General features: G+C 45.6%; 1 protein-coding gene across 1 annotated transcript in view; it reads right to left on the bottom strand.

Moving 5' to 3' along the window:
* LOC147709359 (mitochondrial amidoxime-reducing component 1-like) overlaps positions 1–20,446 on the bottom strand; it is a 206,464-nt gene extending 186,018 nt beyond the window's left edge. Inside the window, exon 1 of the mRNA XM_086927931.1 lies at positions 20,050–20,446. Coding sequence (XP_086784057.1) covers positions 20,050–20,312 — 263 coding nt within the window. The 5' untranslated portion in view covers positions 20,313–20,446. The remainder of the gene's footprint in view (positions 1–20,049) is intronic.
* Between the last annotated feature and the right edge of the window lie 724 nt (positions 20,447–21,170).

Raw genomic sequence — 21,170 nt, 5'->3', positions numbered from 1 at the left:
TTCACCTTCTTCTGTCCTAGCTATCCTCCGACACTTCTCCCCTTCAGTCTCCTCTCTTCACAGTTCTGTCTCTTCCCTACTCTTACCACTATACACCTTCTTTGTCCTACACAACAACCTATCACTTCATTCTTGCACTTCTATGTCACCTTTCCCTGTCACTACCTCTTTTCCCCTGCAGCTGGCTCCACTAAAGTGCATCCCAAGATTCTCCCTCACAACTACCATCTCCACTTTCACTCCTACCTCCTTCTCCCACAGTTCTGCTAAAAGCTGCTCCAGTTATGCCTCTTGGCCTCCTCTTCCCATTTATTACCCTTTCCCTAGAGTTGATCTGCCCAACCGCTTTACACTTTCCCTTGCTCCCCTTCCTGCTGCATGAGTACTATGCGCTGAATGGTCACAAATGACTGCTATGCAGATATTCATTCTCTGCCACTCTAAGGTAAGAGGAGTCACCAATAGGCACAGTATGACTATACAGGATTATGCCTCTGCGAACTTTTAATTACACTAGCGTAATCAAAGTAATTTCAGTAATTACAAATTCCTTGCGATGTGAAATTATTGGATTAAGCCAGCTTGAGTAATTAATAGCAATTTAGGGCAAAGATCCTACCGCAGGAGCTCATGAACAAGGAATTTAGAGAGAGCGAGCAGCCTCTGGCTACTGCTGCAGTATATTGTGCTATTTTCTGAGCACAAAATGCAACCTTGGGCCGATTTTTAACATGAGAGTGTATTTTGCACTAAGAAAATAGTGACAGAGAGTGACCAAGAGGAAAAGACGACAGAATCCAGGGAAAATAGAAGAACTATCATACGAAAGAAGAGAGCCCAGGGGCTTACATGGGACTATTCAATGTCGATCGCCCTGGGGGTCAAGAACATATCAATGTATCCCGGACAGCTCAAAGGAGCTCTACGCAACAACCAGAAGCCACACTCTCCACGGTAATGGATACAGTCCTTCAGGCCATTGCATCACATCGAGAAGAAACATCAAGAGATGGGCGCAAAGCACAATCAGTGCTGCAAAAGGTTCAGGGTGTAGTGCGCAAACTGTCAAGATCAGTAAATGCCTTAACACTAGAATGACGGAGATGGAAGAGCGAATAGTCCTTAAGGAGGCAGAGGCTACAGTCACACAAGAGAAAGTTGAATCTCATGAGGCAGAATTAAGTGATGTCAGATGGAAGCTCGAGGACATGGAAAATCGTTTACGTCGTAACAACCTCCGCGTACTTGGGATACCAGAAAATATCGAAGGTTCCGATATCCGAGCTTTCATCATTCAGCTCTTTAAAGACACTCTTCCAGAACTCTCTTCATGGGACTGGGAGCTCGAAGTACAACGAGTGCATAGAACTCCATTTACCGTGAAACCCACTAGCAAGCAGGGGAGTTATCCACAGGCTGTCCTTGTATTTTTTGGAAATTTCCTCCTCCGACAGGCTATTTCGGAAAAAGCCAGGCCAGAAGCTCGTAGGACCAGAGACACCATCTCTTATTTTGTAAGACCTGATTTCTGCCACACGACGGTGGAAAGGAGGTGGTGTCTGCGACAACTCATCAAACCCTTTATGGAGAAAAGAGCACAAGTCTACTTAAATAACCCAGCTAAACTGAAAGTTATTTAAAATGGCCAGACTAAATACTTTACCTCTGAAATCAAAGCTAAAGAATTCCTAGATAGCCTCTCTTAATGACATGCTAGCGAAAATACGAGAATAAATGATTCTCTTAGTAGATACTAAGGGGGGAAAAGAGGAAATGGAGAAGTCTGATATTCGTTGGTGGCTAATCCAGTGGAATATAGAAACTATATGGGTCTATTCTGAAACTATATATATATATATAATTTCTCTTATTCTCGCCTTTCTTTTCATTATTATCTCTTTTTCCTCTCTTTCTTTTCTTTTTTTCTCTGTCTTCAATGACTTTATTTTGAATTCGAACCTGGCTTGGGAGTGTCTCTCCATCACCAAAGACTCTGATAGAGTCTAATTGCCTCACATCGTGGGGGGAGGGGGGTGGGGTGCAGGGGGTTGGAGGGAGTGGGAGGGGGAGGGGGAGGGCAAAAGGGAGGGGGAAAAAAATGAAAAAAAGAGTGTGATCTGTAGAGCGATTTGTAGTACCAAAAATTGTGAAGAATATTTTGTGTTTGTGAGTAACCGAAGTAATGTATGCTATATCATGACTAACCTAAATAGGGAGAGAAATGGCAATCTATGGTATTGGTCTAAAATGAACTATAGAGATGGCACAGGTTTAATTGGTTTATATATTAAATGGGGAGAGTAAAATTGAGATGCTGGAACATAGCAGGTCTTAATGATGGGAGGAAAAGGGCCCAACTTTTTCAATTATTGCGCCAAGATCCTGTGGACATCTTCTGTATTCAGGAAACTCACATTGCTGGCTGCGATAAAAATCTGTTAAAAATTCCCGGGTTTAATTTGCTTGCAGCAACAACACCAACAGCTAAAACACGAGGGGTCGCAATCTTGGCTAGACCAGGATTAGGGAACCCCAGACGCCAACTAGTTGACAAACAAGGCAGGTGGGTTGTGGTTCAAATGGAGTCAGATATAACCATTTGCTCACTTTATGGTTCAAACCTGGACGATCCACAGATTTTCACCGAGCTAGAACTAGAACTGGCCTCTTGGGTCGGCCCACTAATTCTGTGTGGAGACTTCAATATAAATATTGAAAAATTAGTAAATAATCGACTCCCGCAGAATTATAGTGGCCGTAAACCCAAAATATATAAGGCAGTCTCTCAACTGATAAACAGTCACGATTTAATGGATGTCTGGGATATGCTGAAGCATAACACGAATGGCTATACTTATTACTCGTATCCCCATAACAAATATGCCCGGCTAGATTATATCATGACATCACTACACAAGACAGCTTTAATAAATATAACCAAATCCCCCAAAACCATCTCTGATCACAATGCATTAACACTAACCTTTGAACTGGACAGTTTTAATAGACCCAACACTCAATGGTCATTTGACCGAAAGCTCCTTACCAACCCAGACTATATTAATCATATCATATTATTTGCTCAATCCTTCTTTGATAATAATCAATACAGTGCACCCAGATTTAGTGTATGGGACTGTTTTAAGGCAGCAATTAGGGGAGAGACGATTGCATATGTGGCAAATTATAAGAAAACTCAGGATCGTACTAAAAAACAACTAAATACTGAATTAATCAATCTGGAAATAGAACATGCCAAACAGATTCAGCAAGGAAAATCAACCTCCGATATACTACAAAAATTACTGATTCTAAAAACAGAAATCAATAGTTCATTAACTCAAAAAGCGGCAGAAATTTATCAAGCGAATAGAGCTAGAATCTATGAAGCAGGAGAAAAAGTAGGGAAACAATTAGCTCTTAAAACCAGACAGAAACAAACCTATAATAGAATAAAAAATATTGAATATGAGGGTCAACAATATACTACCTCTCAAGACATCGCAGAAGTGTTTAGGAAATATTATCAAAAATTATACCAAAAAGAGAATGAACATCTATCTACAAGAGATATGAACATCTTCCTTAGAGAGTGGGTACCGGAATCAGAAACACCTAGAATACTTGACAAAGTTGATAGAGAAGAACTGGAGAAAGAGATCACAATGGAGGAAGTAGAAAACGCATTAGCAGATCTAGCTAACGGGAAGGCGGCTGGGCCCGACAAGATCCCATTAGAGCTGTATAAACTGCTGGGCAAACAGATACTACCTTACTTACTAGATCTGTTTCTAGGGGTACAATATCACTCAGATACACCTGATTCATGGAAGCACACAAACATAGCAATATTTCCGAAAAAAGGTAAACCCTCTCATCTTCCCTCCTCATATAGACCAATTTCACTCATAAACTCAGACTCAAAGCTTTACTCAAAGATACTCGCAAATCGTCTAAGGGGAGTGATCAAACATCTCGTATCCCCGTGGCAACATGGCTTTATTCCAGGGAGGGGAACAACTGATCATACTCGTAGAGTCATTGCCTTATTAGACATCATGGGCGCCACGGGGGGAGAGATGTCAATGGTCCTATTAGATGCTGAAAAAGCGTTTGACCGTGTGTCTTGGCGGTTTTTATGGGAAATTTTGAAGTTTAACAACTTTGGTCCTGGCTTTATTAAAGCCTTGAAAGCCTTATATATTAATCCTAAGGCTAAATTATCCATTGAGGGTTTTGAGTCAGAGTATGTCGAGGTACAAAGAGGTACTAGGCAGGGTTGCCCGTGCTCCCCGATATTATTTGCCTTAGTAATCAATCCCTTAATCTTAAAGCTTCTTAATTCTCCCCAAATCCAACCAGTAAATGTGGGTCCATACTCTACTAAAATATTGGCTTATGCCGATGATATTGCTGTCATTACAACCAAACCAGCAGATGCAATAGCTGAAATAGAACAATTAACTCAAAATTTTGGACTTCATTCTGGTTATTCACTTGTCGTAATTGGCATGGCCGCGTTAGCGATTAGCTGAACCTACACGTTGTCCTCCTTAAACTTGGCTATATATGAAAACGCCATTTTGGATGTTGCGGCGGCCATCTTAGACCATAAGCGGCCTCGTGGCCGGCGTGCCCTTTAGTCCGTTGTCCGTTCCACTGACCACTTCAGTCTGCCCAGCAACAGGCTATTTTTAGTACTGGTCAAGCTGCACATGCGCAGTTCCAGCTGACCAGTAAGCCTTTAGGAATGTGCGCCAAACTGACCAGCGGAGTTGTGCCCCCTCCAATGAGCTGGCAGTATTCCAAAACATGACCATATATGTCCTTAAAATGTGTTCTAACTTGTGCCGCCTATCTTTTATTGCCCCAAAACTGTATATAAATCGGGGTCACACCGGTGTTCGGTGTGATACCTCTTGCATTACCGAAGGGTGCTGTTTGAGTGTACCACCACCCCATGGGGTCTTAATAAACTTGTTCTTTGCCTTTTACAGTTTCCGTGCCAACAGTTCTTGAGTGTAAGTGGGTTATCTTCGGAGCATGTAGGCCTTGGGAACCCTGATTACTTCAAATTGGCGACCACGAAGGGACTCATCGGCGACTCGGATGCCCGAAGGAGAGGTCGTGACGAAGGCTTGGAAACTCGCCATGGACGCGCGCTGCCACGAGTGACCCGAGTCTTGGCTGCCACGGTGTTTCTTCCTTTCCTTCCGATCTGACCTTCCAGGTGGCGCCGGTCTCCGACTGAGTTTTCGAGTGTCTGCGTTGCTGAGAAAGTGCCGTTTGGCTGATTTGGCTTACAAGACCTTGGCAGTTGGAATCTGGACATTTGAGAATTTGGGTAAGATTTGTGTTCGGTAAGGTAGTCTTCGGACGCTTACTGAAGTTCTATGATTGTGTTCGGTAAGGTAGTCTTCGGACGCTTACTGAAGAAGTTCTATGATTTGTGATCGGTAAGGTAGTCCTCGGACGCTTGCCGAAGTCCTACGATCTACGTTTTGATTTGAGTTAGCTAACATCGTGATTTTGTGATCTTTGAACTTATATGTGTAGTGCACTTCACATAGGCAGGCATGTAGAGATGTTTCTCTAACTTTGTTTTTTTCCTCTGAGCGGCACAGTTGTGTGAAGTACTGTAAGTGCCATTTTGTACGGTGTCACGCTTTCGTGATACTTTTTGAACATGCCTGTTTTCAGCACACTCCGAGGGATGTGCTGTCTTGGAGAGGGTACCACAATTAAGTTAGCGGAAGCACAGCCGGCTCCCCCAGAGGGAACACCAAATCGCGAGATGTACATCAAACTTGGCCTTCCCCCTATTATGTACAGTAAATTATGGCATAAGTACACAAAGGCCGATCCTGAATTGCAATGGCCTCTACATGGGTCGTTCGATTTACGTAAAGTACAGTTTGTAGAGCAATGTTTGTTTCAACGCAGGTCTAGACAAAACATGTTTGATTGTGTGCGAATGTGGGAGAAAGCGGTGCGCGAGCGAATGAAGTGTGAGGTTGCCTTGGCGGACAAAGAGCAGCGCAAGGCTGCTCGGGATAAGGCTTTACAGCTTGAGGAAAAGGAGGCTCAGGAGAAGAAAGAAAGGGAGGAACGAGAACGTAAATTACAGACGACTGGTCAATTTCCTATCCGCCGACCACTTTATCCTGTCCTTAATAATGAAATTGATGATTTTTCTTTGTTAGATCGGTCACCGCCTCCGTACGTTTCGCCGACGGCTCCAGCTGCGGATTCAGAGGACGATGGACAGGATAAGTCGGACCAGAAGGGTGTATCCGCTCTCAGGTTTACTGCGGAGAGGTCCGCTCATTTACGTAGTTGGGCTCGTAAAGTGAATAAGAAATGTGTTTCTCAGGATCAGTTGCTTGCGGAGAAGAGGGCGTGGTCGGATCTTGAATTAATGTATTTTCTGTCTAGTTTGGCGGATGAAGTTGTTGGCGCGTATCGCGAACTTTCAGACACGTTAGAACCTAAATCGTTGTCAGTGTATCGTGAGAATTTGGTTCAAGGTGACTTTGATCTTTCAGATGTTGATGACCTTTTCAAGCAACTGATCAAGCTGCGGGATGAAACGACCAGATTGCGGGAGGAGCGGAAAAGGAAGCAAAAGGAGGCTGAGTCGGAGCCTGACGAGCAGATTAAGCAGTGTTCTCTCCGTGGTTCAGATAAGAGTTCTGCACTGCATGTTATGCCTATGCGTGAAGCCGCGCCTTTGTATGTTCCGCCTAAAGGGGAAGGTACAGATGATGATAAATCGTCAAAGGATGCGAAAGGGTATTTTGTATATAACTGGGTATATACGCCTTGGAATAGAGCAGATGTTATGGCATTGAAAAATTCTTTACCTGATCTTCGAAAAAACCCGGCGGCATTTTATGAAGGGGTGGAAGGGGCTATTTCGTCTTGTGTGATGACTCTTGTGGATATAGATTTGTTCTTTGGGCTAATTCTACCGCCTGATATGTGGAGGCAAATTCGTAAAAATAATGATGAAACGATATTGGGGGGCACATGGAAAGAAATAAATGCTGCAGATTTAGATAGGGAACCAGCATGTAAGCCTTGTCAGTTAATTCTAGATCTTCCGGCAGCTATCTTGATTAAATTAAAGACGCTTGTTCCCTCTAAAAAGATTGATTGGACCATGCTAACGTCGTGCAAACAGAAACCCGATGAAACGGTCTCAGATTTCTTTACACGCTTTGAGGAGGCATTTCATGATTACAGTGGTCAATCTTTGACAGACGATACGGGTCGGCATTTGTTTGTAGATAAGTATGTGGCTAATCTCCTACCGGAGATTGCAAAACGATTGAAGTCGAGTGAAAGTTCCTGGGCCACGGCGACCCCAGCGTCTTTGTTAACTATGGCTCAGTACTATGAGCGGCAGGAATTGGAGGCTAAAGAAAGTGTAGAGAAAAAGGCGAAGGAATTGAAAACGAAGGTGATGTTGGCGCAGGTTCGGGGAACAGAGGGTAGAGGGAATGATAGAGGTAGACGGGGTGGAGGAAATACGTCGTATGGTCGTACGGACATAGCGGAGGATCAGTGTGCTTATTGTAAGGAGTTTGGGCATTGGGCCGAAGATTGTCCGGTACTTCGTGAGCAGCGTGGTCAGCGTGGTCGAGGAGGCGGAAGGTCGAGAGGAGGTTATACGGGAGCGAGAGGTGGCGGAAGTGATCGTGGGAAGGTTGAGGAGAGGGGCCGTGGCCAGGATGAACGAAATACGTTTGATAGGCGGAATCAATATCAGATTTCGGAGGGAGAGAATGTGGAACACCAGGATTATGTGCATGCATAGGACTGCGTAGGATGGGGTAAGGAATCAGTTGAAGTGCCGGTAGATCAGCAGGGTCCATATGTAACAGCGGGTATTCTGGGTTCTACTGATCAATTTCTAGTCGACACAGGAGCTACACGTAGCGCTTTGTCGAAAAACTTGGTTCCGAGGGCTCCCCTGTCTGGCGAAATGATTACATGTGTAGGGTTTGATGGCACACCCTCCCCCAGCCCATTGTCCAAGCCCCTTGCACTATGTCTTGACAAATACTTTAGTTTTGGTCAATTTTTGTTATCACCCCATACACCGGATAATATCCTGGGTATTGATTTGCTTAAATATTTTCGAGCTACAATACGTTGCGCTCCTGAGGGAGTGCGGGTTATCCTGAATGACAATTATCCTGATCCCGACAGGTTTTATGCTATCTCAGATATTTCAGCTTTGGCCTCTCTACCACACACGTTATGGGCGACCTCAGATACGGATATGGGAGAGATGCGTATTCCACCGATACATATTACTGTTAAGGAGGGGGCCCCTCTACCACGAGTGCCACAATATAAGATCTCGAGAGAAGGTGAAATTGCATTGACACATATTGTTCAGGATTTGATTTCTGCAGGGGTTGTGGAGGAGGTCCCTTATAATGTTTGCAACAGTCCTATTCTTCAGATCCTTAAGAGAGATACTGACGACAAAGTCTATCGTTTTATTATTGATTTGCGAGAGATCAACAAAATTGTCATTCCCCAATACCCGGTGGTGTCCGATATTACGACCTTGCTTACCTTGGTTCCACCAACGGCCACCACGTTTAGCGTAATTGATTTAAAGAATGCGTTCTTTTCCATCCCTGTTCATCCTGATAGAGATACCTGTTTGGCTTTACGTTAAATAATAAATCGTATAGATTTTGTCGTGTTCCCCAAGGTTATACTGAAAGCCCTAGCATCTACAGCCAGGCTTTGAAAAGGCAGTTGGATTCCTTTAAATTGCAGTCTGGCGTTGCTCTCATCCAGTACGTGGATGACCTTCTGCTTGCTGCTGACTCTTATGCACAATGTGAACAGAGTACACTTGCGTTGCTTTCCTTTTTGGCACAGAACAATCATAAGGTTTTGAAGAAAAAGCTTCAATACTGTAGACCTCAGATGACCTACCTCGGTCATCTGTTGTCTAAGGAGGGGCGTGCATTAACATCTGATCGAATTCAAGCGATTTTAGACACACCAGTCCCCCGCACGCAGAGAGATGTACGTGCCTTCATAGGGTTGACGTCCTTCTGTAGACAATGGATCATGGGGTTTTCACATATCATAAAACCCTTGCTAGCGTTACTGTCCAAAGCTACACCAATGCCCCTTGAGTGGACAGATGAATGTCAGAAGGCTTTTGAACAGTTGAGGCAGGCCCTTTGTTCCGCACCCGTGTTAGGTACACCAGATTACACGAAACCTTTCACATTGTACGTGCACGAGAATGATGGGTGCGCGTTGTCAGTGTTAGTGCAATTACACGGGGATAAGCAGAGACCATGTGCATACTTCTCTGCCATTTTGGATCCTGTAGCACGAGGGTTGCCTGGGTGTTTTCGAGCGGTAGCAGCAACAGCAGTGGCCATACGACAGAGTGAGGGAATAGTGTTATCGCACAAACTGTTGGTGTTAGTTCCTCACGCAGTAGATGCCCTGCTAAACCAAACAAAGACCCAATACCTCACGAGTGCACGGCTAACAGGATATGAGCTGACACTTTTGGCGCCACATATTACACTGAAAAGATGCGCTACTTTGAACCCTGCCACTTTATTGCCCTATCCGGCCGAGGAGGGTCAGGAAGAAAAACATCACGATTGTGTTTTCCTGACCGAGGAACAGACAAAGGGTCGTGTCGACTTACAGGATGTCCCACTTCCAGATGTGGATGGGGAACTGTGGGTTGATGGATCGTGTTTAAGGCTGCCAGATGGTACGACTTCCGCAGCCTATGCGATCACGACACTTAAGACAGTGGTAGAAACAGCTAGGATACCACAAAAGTCGGCTCAGGCAGCAGAGCTGATAGCCTTAACAAGAGCCTGCGAATTGAGTACTGGTCTATGTGTGAACATATACACGGACAGCCGGTACGCCTTCGGAGTGGCACATGACTTCGGGCTACTCTGGAGAGAACGTGGGTTTTTGACATCTCACGGAGAGCACATTATGCACGGAGAGCTAGTGCGTGATCTCCTAAATGCACTGCTTGGCCCAAAGAAAGTAGCGATAGTAAAATGCAGTGCCCACAAAAAGATCACGGATAAAGTGGGTCAAGGAAATGCCTTTGCAGACAGCATAGCAAGACAAACGGCTATGTCCCGAACTAGCTCCCCCATGTACGTGATACAATCGCAGGCTGAGCGATGGAGTGATGCTAGAGCAGAAATATTGGATATTCAAAAATCAGCTACTGAATCTGAACTTGCGGCATGGGCAGCAGATGGGGTACTAGATGACGAGGGTTGTTGGAGAAGCAAAGACATGGAAAAGTGGAAATTGCCTGCGGCTTACTTGCAGGCGATGGTCCAGATGACACATGGACTGGCGCATGTCGGAGCTCTTGCAATCACTCGGCTCTTAACACGAGTTTGGGAACATCCCGAGATTGCTAATACTGCGAAGAGAGTAGTGCAGACCTGCCTGGTTTGTTTACAACACAATCCTGGAAAGGGGACCCATACTCCGAAAGGAGGGTTCGTTCCACCTTCTGCGCCATTCGAGGTACTCCAAATGGATTACATCCAACTCGAGCGCTGCAACAACCTGAAGTACGTCCTAGTGGTGGTATGTGCCTTTAGCAAATGGGTTGAGGCCTTCCCCACGAAAGACAATACGGCTTTGACAACAGCTAAGGTGTTGCTTAAGGAATTCTTTCCTCGCTTTGGAGTTTGCAAATTTCTGTGGAGCGATAATGGGCCTCATTTTGTTGGAAAGATTGTGGAATATGTACTGAAGGGGTTAGGGATTCAGCAGAAGTTCCACGCTGTATTCCACCCTCAGTCAGCAGGTCTGGTCGAGCGGTACAATGCTACGTTGAAACTTAAACTGGCCAAAATTGTGGCGTCTACATCGTTGAAGTGGCCAGATGCTTTGCCGCTAGCGCTACTCTCCCTTAGATCAGTACCCCATTCACGAACTGGCCTTACGCCCTATGAGGTGGTGTTTGGGCGCCCCATGAACATCTGGGGGGTGCCTAAGCCGCGACTAATACATGATGTGCCTTGTGTTATGATGAACGACTATTTGGCACGATTAACAAATGATTTACTCTCTATTCATCAACAGGTTCGAGAAGCGCTCCCTGACAACTCTACTGATCTCCGTCCTGGGGACCATGTCATGATTCGGTCGTTTGAGAGAGCAAGCAGTTTGGAGCCCAGGTGTAAGGGTCCCGAACAGGTCCTCCTTGCAACCCGAACCGCTGTACGAGTGACCAACAGGAAGCGGTGGGTGCATTCGACACACTGCCGCCGTGTCTCTCCGGATCTGGTGACTCCTGCTGTGCTGACCGACTACAAAGAGATCTTGGAGAAAGAAAAGAGCCCAGCTGTGACGTCGGCCGAAGTTGAGGGAGCCTTCCCGGACCACGCTGTTGCCGGACGAGAGCGCTACAACTTGCGTCCTCGATAAGAAGAATTTTTTTTGTTTGCATTTTTGTTAATGACTGGTTGGTTACCGCTCCAGGTTTGTGAAACGGAAACCGGGAATTCCAAGGGGGGGGGATCAGTTCTGCCAGTGTAGCGACACCCGTCTTGGCCCGGAGAAGAAAACAACGGCTACCTCGGAGTTCAGCACCGCATTTTTCTTTTTTAGGTATACACGCACGTGTATCTGAGACTCTGTGAACAATTTGTGTTATTTGAGACTTTGCACGAACATTTCTGAACTATGGCATCAACGGCATCACGAGATAAAAAAGTATTGGGTGCCTTTCTCTTTGTCCTGACTATTGTGGTGATAGCTGTAATAGCCTGGGTAGTTGAACTTGTGGTGCCTGTACGTGAACATTTGCTGCCGACTACCCCGGCTCCGTCTGAACATTTTCACTTTACATTACCCTTTCATGAAGAACGACATCGGCAAACGTATCTAAATAACAGCTTTATTCAGATTCTTCATCACACACATAATATGACCAATACCTCAAATTGCTGGGTGTGTGGGATGTTGCCAGGGCACCAGAAGAGAGGGGGCACCCCACTCATTCCACTCCCGTTTTCACATAATAGATCATGCAACGCCTGGTACACCCTCCTCTTTACCTTAAGATGGCCAACCAAAGGGGGGGTGCTTTTCCGTTTGAATAAAGTATGCTCCCATGACAAGGATGGGTTTCCACGGGCTGAGGGTACTCGATTTGAATGGGAGGAGTACAGGCCCGATAATGTGTCTGTCCCACGTGTGTACAGCAACCAGAGAAATATTAATGTATCCAGCGCACATATTATTAATGTCATTGCTACTAAAGCCGATTTATGTATCAGAAATAAGGGTTCGATTGCAGTAGGGAAAAGCGAATGTAACACTACTCTCACTTTTGATAGCCCGAATGGCATCTCATTTGTTGCATCACGAAATACGTATTTTATTTGTGGAACGAAGGGTTACCATCAGCTTCCATTGGGATGGTTGGGCACGTGCTACGTATCGTTTGTGTTACCTCCTGTATTCATTGCCCCACCAATGTATCACAATGATTATACTTTATACCATGATTTCGTCTTGAATAGGGTTAAGCGAACTGTTGTTCTGGATGACATCGACCAGACCGATACTGCTTTGCAACAGTATGTGGACTTTAATTTGGGACTATTCTCCTTCGTGGGGGCTGCACTGAACAGCCGGAAAATAAGACGACTGACACGTGTTGTTGAGGCTGTAGCGAATGACACTGCCATTGCCCTGGGAAACATCACTGAGGAACTACAGATTTCTAGAATTGTTACGCTCCAAAACAGGATGGTGTTGGATGTAGTTTTGGCTGATCGTGGGGGGGCATGTAGAATTATCGGAAGCAGTTGCTGTGTATACATTCCGGACAATTCTCCATCTGTTTATGATGCCATATCCAAGCTTCACAAGATTGCAGCTGAGATACACCCGGACAATGGAACTTGGACACTTTCAGGATGGTTCTGGTCTATGCTTGCTACCTGGGACTGGAAACTGTTGATGATTCTATGTACAATTGTGGGAGCAATGTTTTTTATATGCCTATGTATTCAATGTGGCCCAGCCTTATGTTCTATGTGCCTATCAGCTTGCATACCATCAAGACGAGCTCTTGCTCATGACAAAATGATGCTTCATAAAGAGGTAACACAAATCATGTTAATAGACATCGAGGACGAGCTTCCTGATTATGTTCACTATGAGGTAGATTCAGCTAAACGCTAAAAGGGTCGTCTGTCGTAATTGGCATGGCCGCGTTAGCGATTAGCTGAACCTACACGTTGTCCTCCTTAAACTTGGCTATATATGAAAACGCCATTTTGAATGTTGCGGCGGCCATCTTAGACCATAAGTGGCCTCGTGGCCGGCGTGCCCTTTAGTCCGTTGTCCGTTCCACTGACCACTTCAGTCTGCCCAGCAACAGGCTATTTTTAGTACTGGTCAAGCTGCACATGCGCAGTTCCAGCTGACCAGTAAGCCTTAAGGAATGTGCGCCAAACTGACCAGCAGAGTTGTGCCCCCTCCAATGAGCTGGCAGTATTCCAAAACATGACCATATATGTCCTTAAAATGTGTTCTAACTTGTGCCGCCTATCTTTTATTGCCCCAAAACTGTATATAAATCGGGGTCACACCGGTGTTCGGTGTGATACCTCTTGCATTACCGAAGGGTGCTGTTTGAGTGTACCACCACCCCATGGGGTCTTAATAAACTTGTTCTTTGCCTTTTACAGTTTCCGTGCCAACAGTTCTTGAGTGTAAGTGGGTTATCTTCGGAGCATGTAGGCCTTGGGAACCCTGATTACTTCACACTTAATAGAGATAAAACCATGGTAATATGTACAAATAATATCACATATGACAGTCCCTATGAAGTGAAAAACGCAATATATCTTGGGGTGAATATCTCTCCGGAAATAAAAGAAATTAATCAGCTCAACTACGATCCATTGATTAATTCAATAAAAACAGATTTAAAGAGGGTAGATAATCTACACCTCACAATAATAGGTAGGGCTAACTATATTAAAATGAGTATATTTCCTCGTATACTCTATCTATTCCGAGCTATCCCATTGATGGCCGATTACACCATTATAAAAATCCTGGATTCAACAATCTCTAAATTCATTTGGAATTACGGTAAGATAAGGAGAGCATTACCAGCTTTAACTCTTCCCCCGAATAGAGGCGGTCTAGGAATCCCGAATTTGACATTCTATCTTTGGGCTACACTACTTCAACACCTATCACAAACACCTATATCCCCTCTATTTTTGAACTGGGACTAGGAGATAAATGCCGAGGATTACTGTTGAAACAGCTTGAAGCATCTTATTATAAGAAAACAAAGTTTAAAGTAATTGAAGATGTATGGAAGGTGTGGAATCTTGCTTCTAAACAGTTAGGTATACCTAAAATAACAAGGTATATCTCTCTCTGGCATAGTGAGGTTATATCATCATCCCTAAAAGATACTGTCTCTAGGAGATGGGAAAATTCAGGTATATACACACTTGGCCATTTTTTTGGACAGAACGTTGCTCCATCCTTTGAGAGATTTCAGCTGAGATTTGATATACCAACTACAGATTACTTAAAATACTTTCAAGTTTATACCAACATTCGTAACTCTAAAGCCATCATTAACCTAGATAGTTTTAACTTTTTTTCTGTTATAGGGAAACTAGATACCAAAATAGGTACTCTATATAACTTGTTCTCTCAATCCTCTAAGGATGATTTAGAAAGTGTTGAGAGGTCCTGGGCACAAAAACTTGGTAATTCTGATGTAGATATTAATAACAGTATAACTCTTTACACAACTTTATTTTTAGCACCTAACCTTAAAGCACAATACTTTAAAACCATTTACAACCTTTATTTTACTCCGGCTAAACTGTTCACTTGGGGTATGCGAGTAGATGACAGATGCCCCAGATGTAGACAGGGACAAGCTAATTTGATTCATATGTTTTCCGAATGTCCGAAACTAAATAACTTACAGACATTGATCGAAGGATTCTGGATTCAAGTTTTTGGACGGAACCTCAGATCCTCCACCACTTTATATCTTTTGGGTCACGATGAATCTTTAGGTCATAGCGTAGAGGAACAGAGAATTGTATTTCTGGGTACTGCCGTTTTCCGCATTCTTCTAGCGGCATGTTGGAAAGATTCTAATGTTCCCACTTTTCAGATGTGACTCGGCCGATTTCTTGCCATCTACAAGCAGGAGATGGCTATATATCGCACAAGGGGTAGGAAAACAAGAGCTAGGGGTACTCAGATCTGGGCCCCAATTTCGAACTGGTATCACAATGTAAGATCCTCCACCTGATATGATAAGGGCTGACAAGGAACTACATGCTAAGAAAATGGAAAAAATGTATAATTTATAATTGACCCCTCTTTTCATTTTTCTCTGTCTCTTCTGTTACCTTCTTTCTTTTTATTTTATTTTCCGTTTTTTTTTTTTTTGTTACTTGCTTTTTCCTTTTTTCTGTATCTTTTTCGTTAAAATGTTACGGATGTTGTATTGTATTATCAAGAATTTATTCTCTACTGTACAAAATATGTCTTTGTTTGACTACTACAGATCATGCTCAATAAAAAAAAATAAAAAAAATAGTGCTAAATGCTGCACACGCTTCTCACATAATTGCACATAATTATGAATAACTTTTCTGTAATTGTGAGTAATTACACTATAGAGAATCACTCCAGTTACGCCCAGCCCTTTACAGTATCCTGTCGCTGGTGTATCAATGTAACCTTAAACATTCTGTCTCATCAGTTCTGTTCTTATTGTTAGCACATTGGTGTTAATGTAACCTGAAACAATTGGTCTCCACTAGTATGTTTTAAAGTTAAAGCACCATGAAATTAGTGTAAACAATGGAGCACTGTCTCCATTATAAAGCACGCCAACCTCAGAGTTTGCTATGGAAGGAAGCAAAATTATAGAAAATAAAAGTTCTGTATCCCACTCCTACACAATTTTAGCTATAGGAGTTCCTATGGATGACGGAATGTAGGTACAATTACAGTATATGTTTTTACTAGTGCACGTTTTCGACAGACTTGAGTGGTAGTACAGTATGCAACATGTCACACTGACTGAGAAATTTAATAAAATCCAATATTTGTAAAGCGCACAATTACCCGAGGGTGTCACAGCGCTGGGGGCCGACTGGAAGATTAAGTGATCTATTGCCCAGAGTCACATGGTGCTGGCCTAACCTGCCGTAGGTACCGGGGATGAGGTACCGGGGGCCAACCCGGAACCCGGTGGTCTGGAGTCAGGCGCCCTGGCCGCTGCGCCACACCTCTTTCCTTTAACCCGTTCCCAGCGTCGAACGTTCAGCGGCCAGTGCTGAACGTTCGGAGAACGAATGCTGACCCGACGGCCAACGGTTGTGCGCAGCACTGGGGAGGTAGCGCTCGTGACGACCGTTGGCCGTCGGCAGCAATTAAAGGGTTAACTGACAACCCAATGTTGAAACATGCCACTTTCATTGGGTGAGGCTTTGACATGTTCTCAAATTACATTCCATGTCCACACCCATGATAATTACTACTAACCACAGACAGGACACTTTGATGAGCCCTAGGTATACTATGGCCAGAGGGCACAACACACCTTTATGTGTGTTAGGCTGCTCCAATAGGCACAGTCCATCCAAGCTGCTAAGTCATACTGAGAGAGAAAACAAGCACTGGCAAAGCTAATAAGACTTGCTTTAATGTGCTCAATTAAACACAGGCATGTAGAAATATGCAGTCTATGTTGGCCTCACCTCCGCCCCAGACATCACCATTGCCATCCCTGAAGACTATAAGATCACACGCAAGGACCGCACCAACCACACAGGAGGAGGAATCGCCATCGTCCATAAGAAATCAATCCGCATCTCAACCAGCTCTGACGCCAACCTCGCTAACTCCGAACACCTTCACTTCCAGATCCACATCGACCCCAAGACCACACTCAGAGGCACCCTCCTCTACAGACCACCAGGACCCCGCGCAAAATTCAGTGAAGACATCACAGACTTCATCACCCCACACGCGCTCCCCTCCAAAGACTACATCCTTCTGGGAGACCTCAACTTTCACCTCGAAAAGATCAACGACCGCAACACCGCCACCCTCTTAGACAACCTCGCCAACCTCGGACTTAAACAACTGGTCACTTCCCCCACCCACATCGCAGGTCACACACTCGACCCCATCTTCACCTCCAGCAATCATGTCTCCTTCAGCCACACTACGGACCTCCTCTGGACTGACCACAGCTGCGTTCACTTCACCTACAACAAGCCGAAACCCACCAACCACCTCCAACCAACTCTGCAAAGAAACTGGAACAAAATCACCTCGGACCAGATCTCCGCCTCGCTCCTTCTAAACGCCCCAGCCCACTCTTCTAACGCAAACGAAGCCGCCGCCAACTTCACCCTATGGTTATCCAACACCGCCGACATCGTAGCACCACTGAAAAAACGTCAAAGCAAACCTGGCAGCAAAAAGGCCTCATGGTTCAACGATGATCTTAAGAAGTCCAAGAAACTCTGCCGCTCCCTTGAAAAGGCCTGTAAAAAAGACCCAACCACTAGCACAAAGGACGCCTTCAAAAACGCCACCCGCACTAACCACCAACTAATCCGAAAGGCCAAGAAAACAGCATTCAAGGATCGACTTGACAACAACGCCCACAACAGCAAGGAACTTTTCAACATCGTCAAGGAATTCACCAACCCTTCGGCCAACTCCAACGACATCACCCCCTCCCAAGCCCTCTGCGACTCCCTAGCCTCATTCTTCCACAACAAGATTGCAGACATCCACAACAGCTTCGACAACCAACCCGGAAACCAACCCACCCTACCATTTGCTGAACATTCTCCCCCCGTGAACACCCTTAACGACTGGAACCCAATCTCCACTGAGGACACAATCCGCCTGATGAATTCCATCCACTCAGGATCCCCCACAGACCCATGTCCTCACCACATCTTCAACAAAGCAGACTCCGTCATAGCACCGCACCTCCGAGATGTCATCAACTGCTCCTTCAACTCCGCCACCTTCCCGGAAGACTGGAAACACGCTGAACTCACCGCCCTTCTGAAAAAACCCACAGCGGGCCCCACCGAACTCAAAAATTACCGCCCCATCTCGCTCCTTCCATTCCCGGCCAAAGTCATCGAGAAAGCTGTCAACAACCAGCTCGCCGCCTTCCTCGAAGCCAACAAATCCCTTGACTCCTCACAATCCGGCTTCCGAGCCAAACACAGCACTGAGACCGCCCTCATCGCAGCAACAGACGACATTCGAACTCTTCTGGACAATGGAGACACAGTCGCCCTCATCCTCCTCGACCTCTCTGCAGCATTCGACACAGTCTGCCACAGCACCCTTTTACAACGCCTCAATAACATCGGAATCCAAGGAAAAGCACTTGAATGGATCACCTCGTTCCTCTCCGGAAGAACCCAGAGAGTCCGCCTCCCACCATTCAAGTCCGAGGCCACTGAAGTCATCTGTGGCGTACCACAAGGATCCTCACTCAGCCCCACCCTCTTCAACGTATACATGAGCCCCCTCGCGGCCATCGCCCGCCAACACAACCTCAACATCATCTCTTACGCGGATGACACTCAACTAATCCTTTCTCTCACCAATGACCCCAGCACCGCCAAAACTAACCTACACGAAGGAATGAAAGAAGTTGCCGAATGGATGAAACAAAGCCGTCTGAAACTGAACTCAGACAAAACAGAAGTCCTCATCTTAGGTACATCCCCCTCTGCATGGGACGACTCCTGGTGGCCGGAAGCCCTCGGAAAAGCACCCATCCCGACAGACCACGCACGGAACCTAGGCGTCATCCTGGATTCTTCACTCTCAATGAACAGACAAGTCAGCGCCGTATCCTCTTCCTGCTTCAACATTCTTCGCATGCTCAGAAAAACATTTCGCTGGATCCCCACCGAAACAAGGAAAACAGTCACCCATGCTCTGGTCACAAGCCGACTGGACTACGGAAACACCCTCTACGCAGGCACTACCGCTAAACTCCAGAAGAAACTCCAACGAATCCAAAACGCCTCAGCCAGGATCATATTAGACATCCCACGCAACGAACACATCTCTGGTCACCTTAAAGACCTCCATTGACTACCCGTCAATAAGAGGATCACTTTCCGACTGCTAACCCACGCACACAAATCACTCTACGACATCGGACCAGAATGCCTCAACTCACGACTGTCCTTCTACACCCCCTCCCGCCAACTACGATCTTCCAGCCAAGCCCTCGCCATGGTACCTCGCATCAACAAGACCACCATGGGAGGCAGATCCTTCTCATACCTGGCTGCTAAAACATGGAACTCACTCCCCGCTTACCTTCGCCTTACCCAGAACCACCTAGCATTCAGAAAGCAACTTAAAATGTGGATATTTGACAAGTAATCCTCCTCCCCTTTCTAAGCGCCTTGAGACCCTCTGGGTATGTAGTGCGCTATATAAATCCTATGACTTGACTTGACTTAGCTTTTATAACCTCCCCCTGTTTTTTTCCCCTCAGTTTATGGAAGCAGGCAGAAGTGTTACACACCGACTCAGACCTACTGGCATTGACAATGCATGCTTCCATTGAATGTCTGGTGCTTGTAGTCCTGGATTACTGCAGCGTGCAGGTGGCCCCTCCCACCACGTGGCACTTACTGCAGTCCTGGCTTTTCAGTGAGCAATGCTTTGTATTCTGGTATTTTTTAAGCAGTATTTAGCTCTGGTAAAAGGAGAACGACAATCCAAGCATGCGATGTGCTATTGCCTTAAAATCTCGGACAACCTGAAACTGTCATGCGTGACAATAGACCGCAGGGCAACGAGGTTTTGAAGAAAAAAATAGAAGATAAAAAAAGGAAAATGCAAGGGAAAAAACCCTCCGTGCTTTCCTCCACCTAATATGGGCTCTACTATTACTTAAATGGTTTTTTTTTTTTTTCCCCAGAAGAGTGGTGATACCTGTCCCGGAGCTCTCCGTGCTTCAAGCCCAGTTTGGTGCACTCGGCTTCCTCCAGGGGGACCCCTCTGCAGGACTTGACGGGGTAAATAAAGAGCTGTGAGACCACCCCGACCTGCCGCCGCGCCCTTCGGCTCCTGCGCCGCTTCTTCCAGAGCCAGGCTGCGGCCAGGCCCACCCCGAGCGCCGCCGCGCAGAGGACGGCGGTCCGGTGCCGAGAGAGCAGCTGCCCGCCCGCAGCCAGGAGTCCGGGTCCGGCCGCCATTGCCTCAGAACTAAACTAGCACACCGCAGGCCGCTCGTGCAACACTAAGCACGGAGGGTTGTGCAATAAAGAGTCAGTTATTGCGCTGAGCACGAGGGGGAAGTTCACTTGGCAGCTAAAATCATTTTGATAACGCTGTAAATCAAACACTGAGTACAGTTTGTAGTTCACAAGTCCCAAATCCTGCCCTTGCCTTTCCATTAACTGTTTCGATGCTCAATGTTCGAACCAAGACGAGTAGCTGAGCTCAAGTGCACTCGGTCCGTGCATGAGCAGACCGCTCTCTGCAGGTTTCTTCCTTGCATTCTGGTTCTTGTTGTCCTAGATTTATAATGCGATAAACATGGCTGCAAGTCCCAGGATGAGCCAGTACGTACACATTGGCCTCCCAATCATGAGAATGCTGCCAGTGTGAATTAAGGAAGACAATGAAGGAATACGCCCACGTGTGCGTTACTTCTTTTTAAGGAGCTTCATATTTCACTCTCTGTGTTCTGTGTCACCATTAATGAGAATTTGTAATTTACTGCTTGAGCAACCCAATGGAAGAGTAGTTTTATGGCTGAAGTAATTCTGGAATTATTATTCTATCAGAAAAATGACTCATGATTTAGAAAGGTAACAGGATGACCAAAATCAGTGGTAATACCTAAAATATAATTGTCCCCAACTTCAAGTTTGGTAATATTTTTGTTAAGGTGACATGCAGTAAGTAGCAAAGGGCATTCACCCTGAAATTTCATATGAGCTTGGACATGGTAGCTTTGCACCCCCTGAGCCAAGAGCCGAGGCCACTCTTCTGTATTCAGGACAGCTTGAGGAAGATCTGCATAGCTACAGGGCCCACATCTCCATGGC

This window comes from Lissotriton vulgaris, chromosome 6 (genome assembly GCF_964263255.1).
Source record: "Lissotriton vulgaris chromosome 6, aLisVul1.2, whole genome shotgun sequence".
Taxonomy (NCBI): Eukaryota; Metazoa; Chordata; class Amphibia; order Caudata; family Salamandridae; genus Lissotriton; species Lissotriton vulgaris.
The sequence above is the reverse complement of the archived record's forward strand: the minus strand, read 5'-3'. Positions and strand labels throughout refer to the sequence as shown.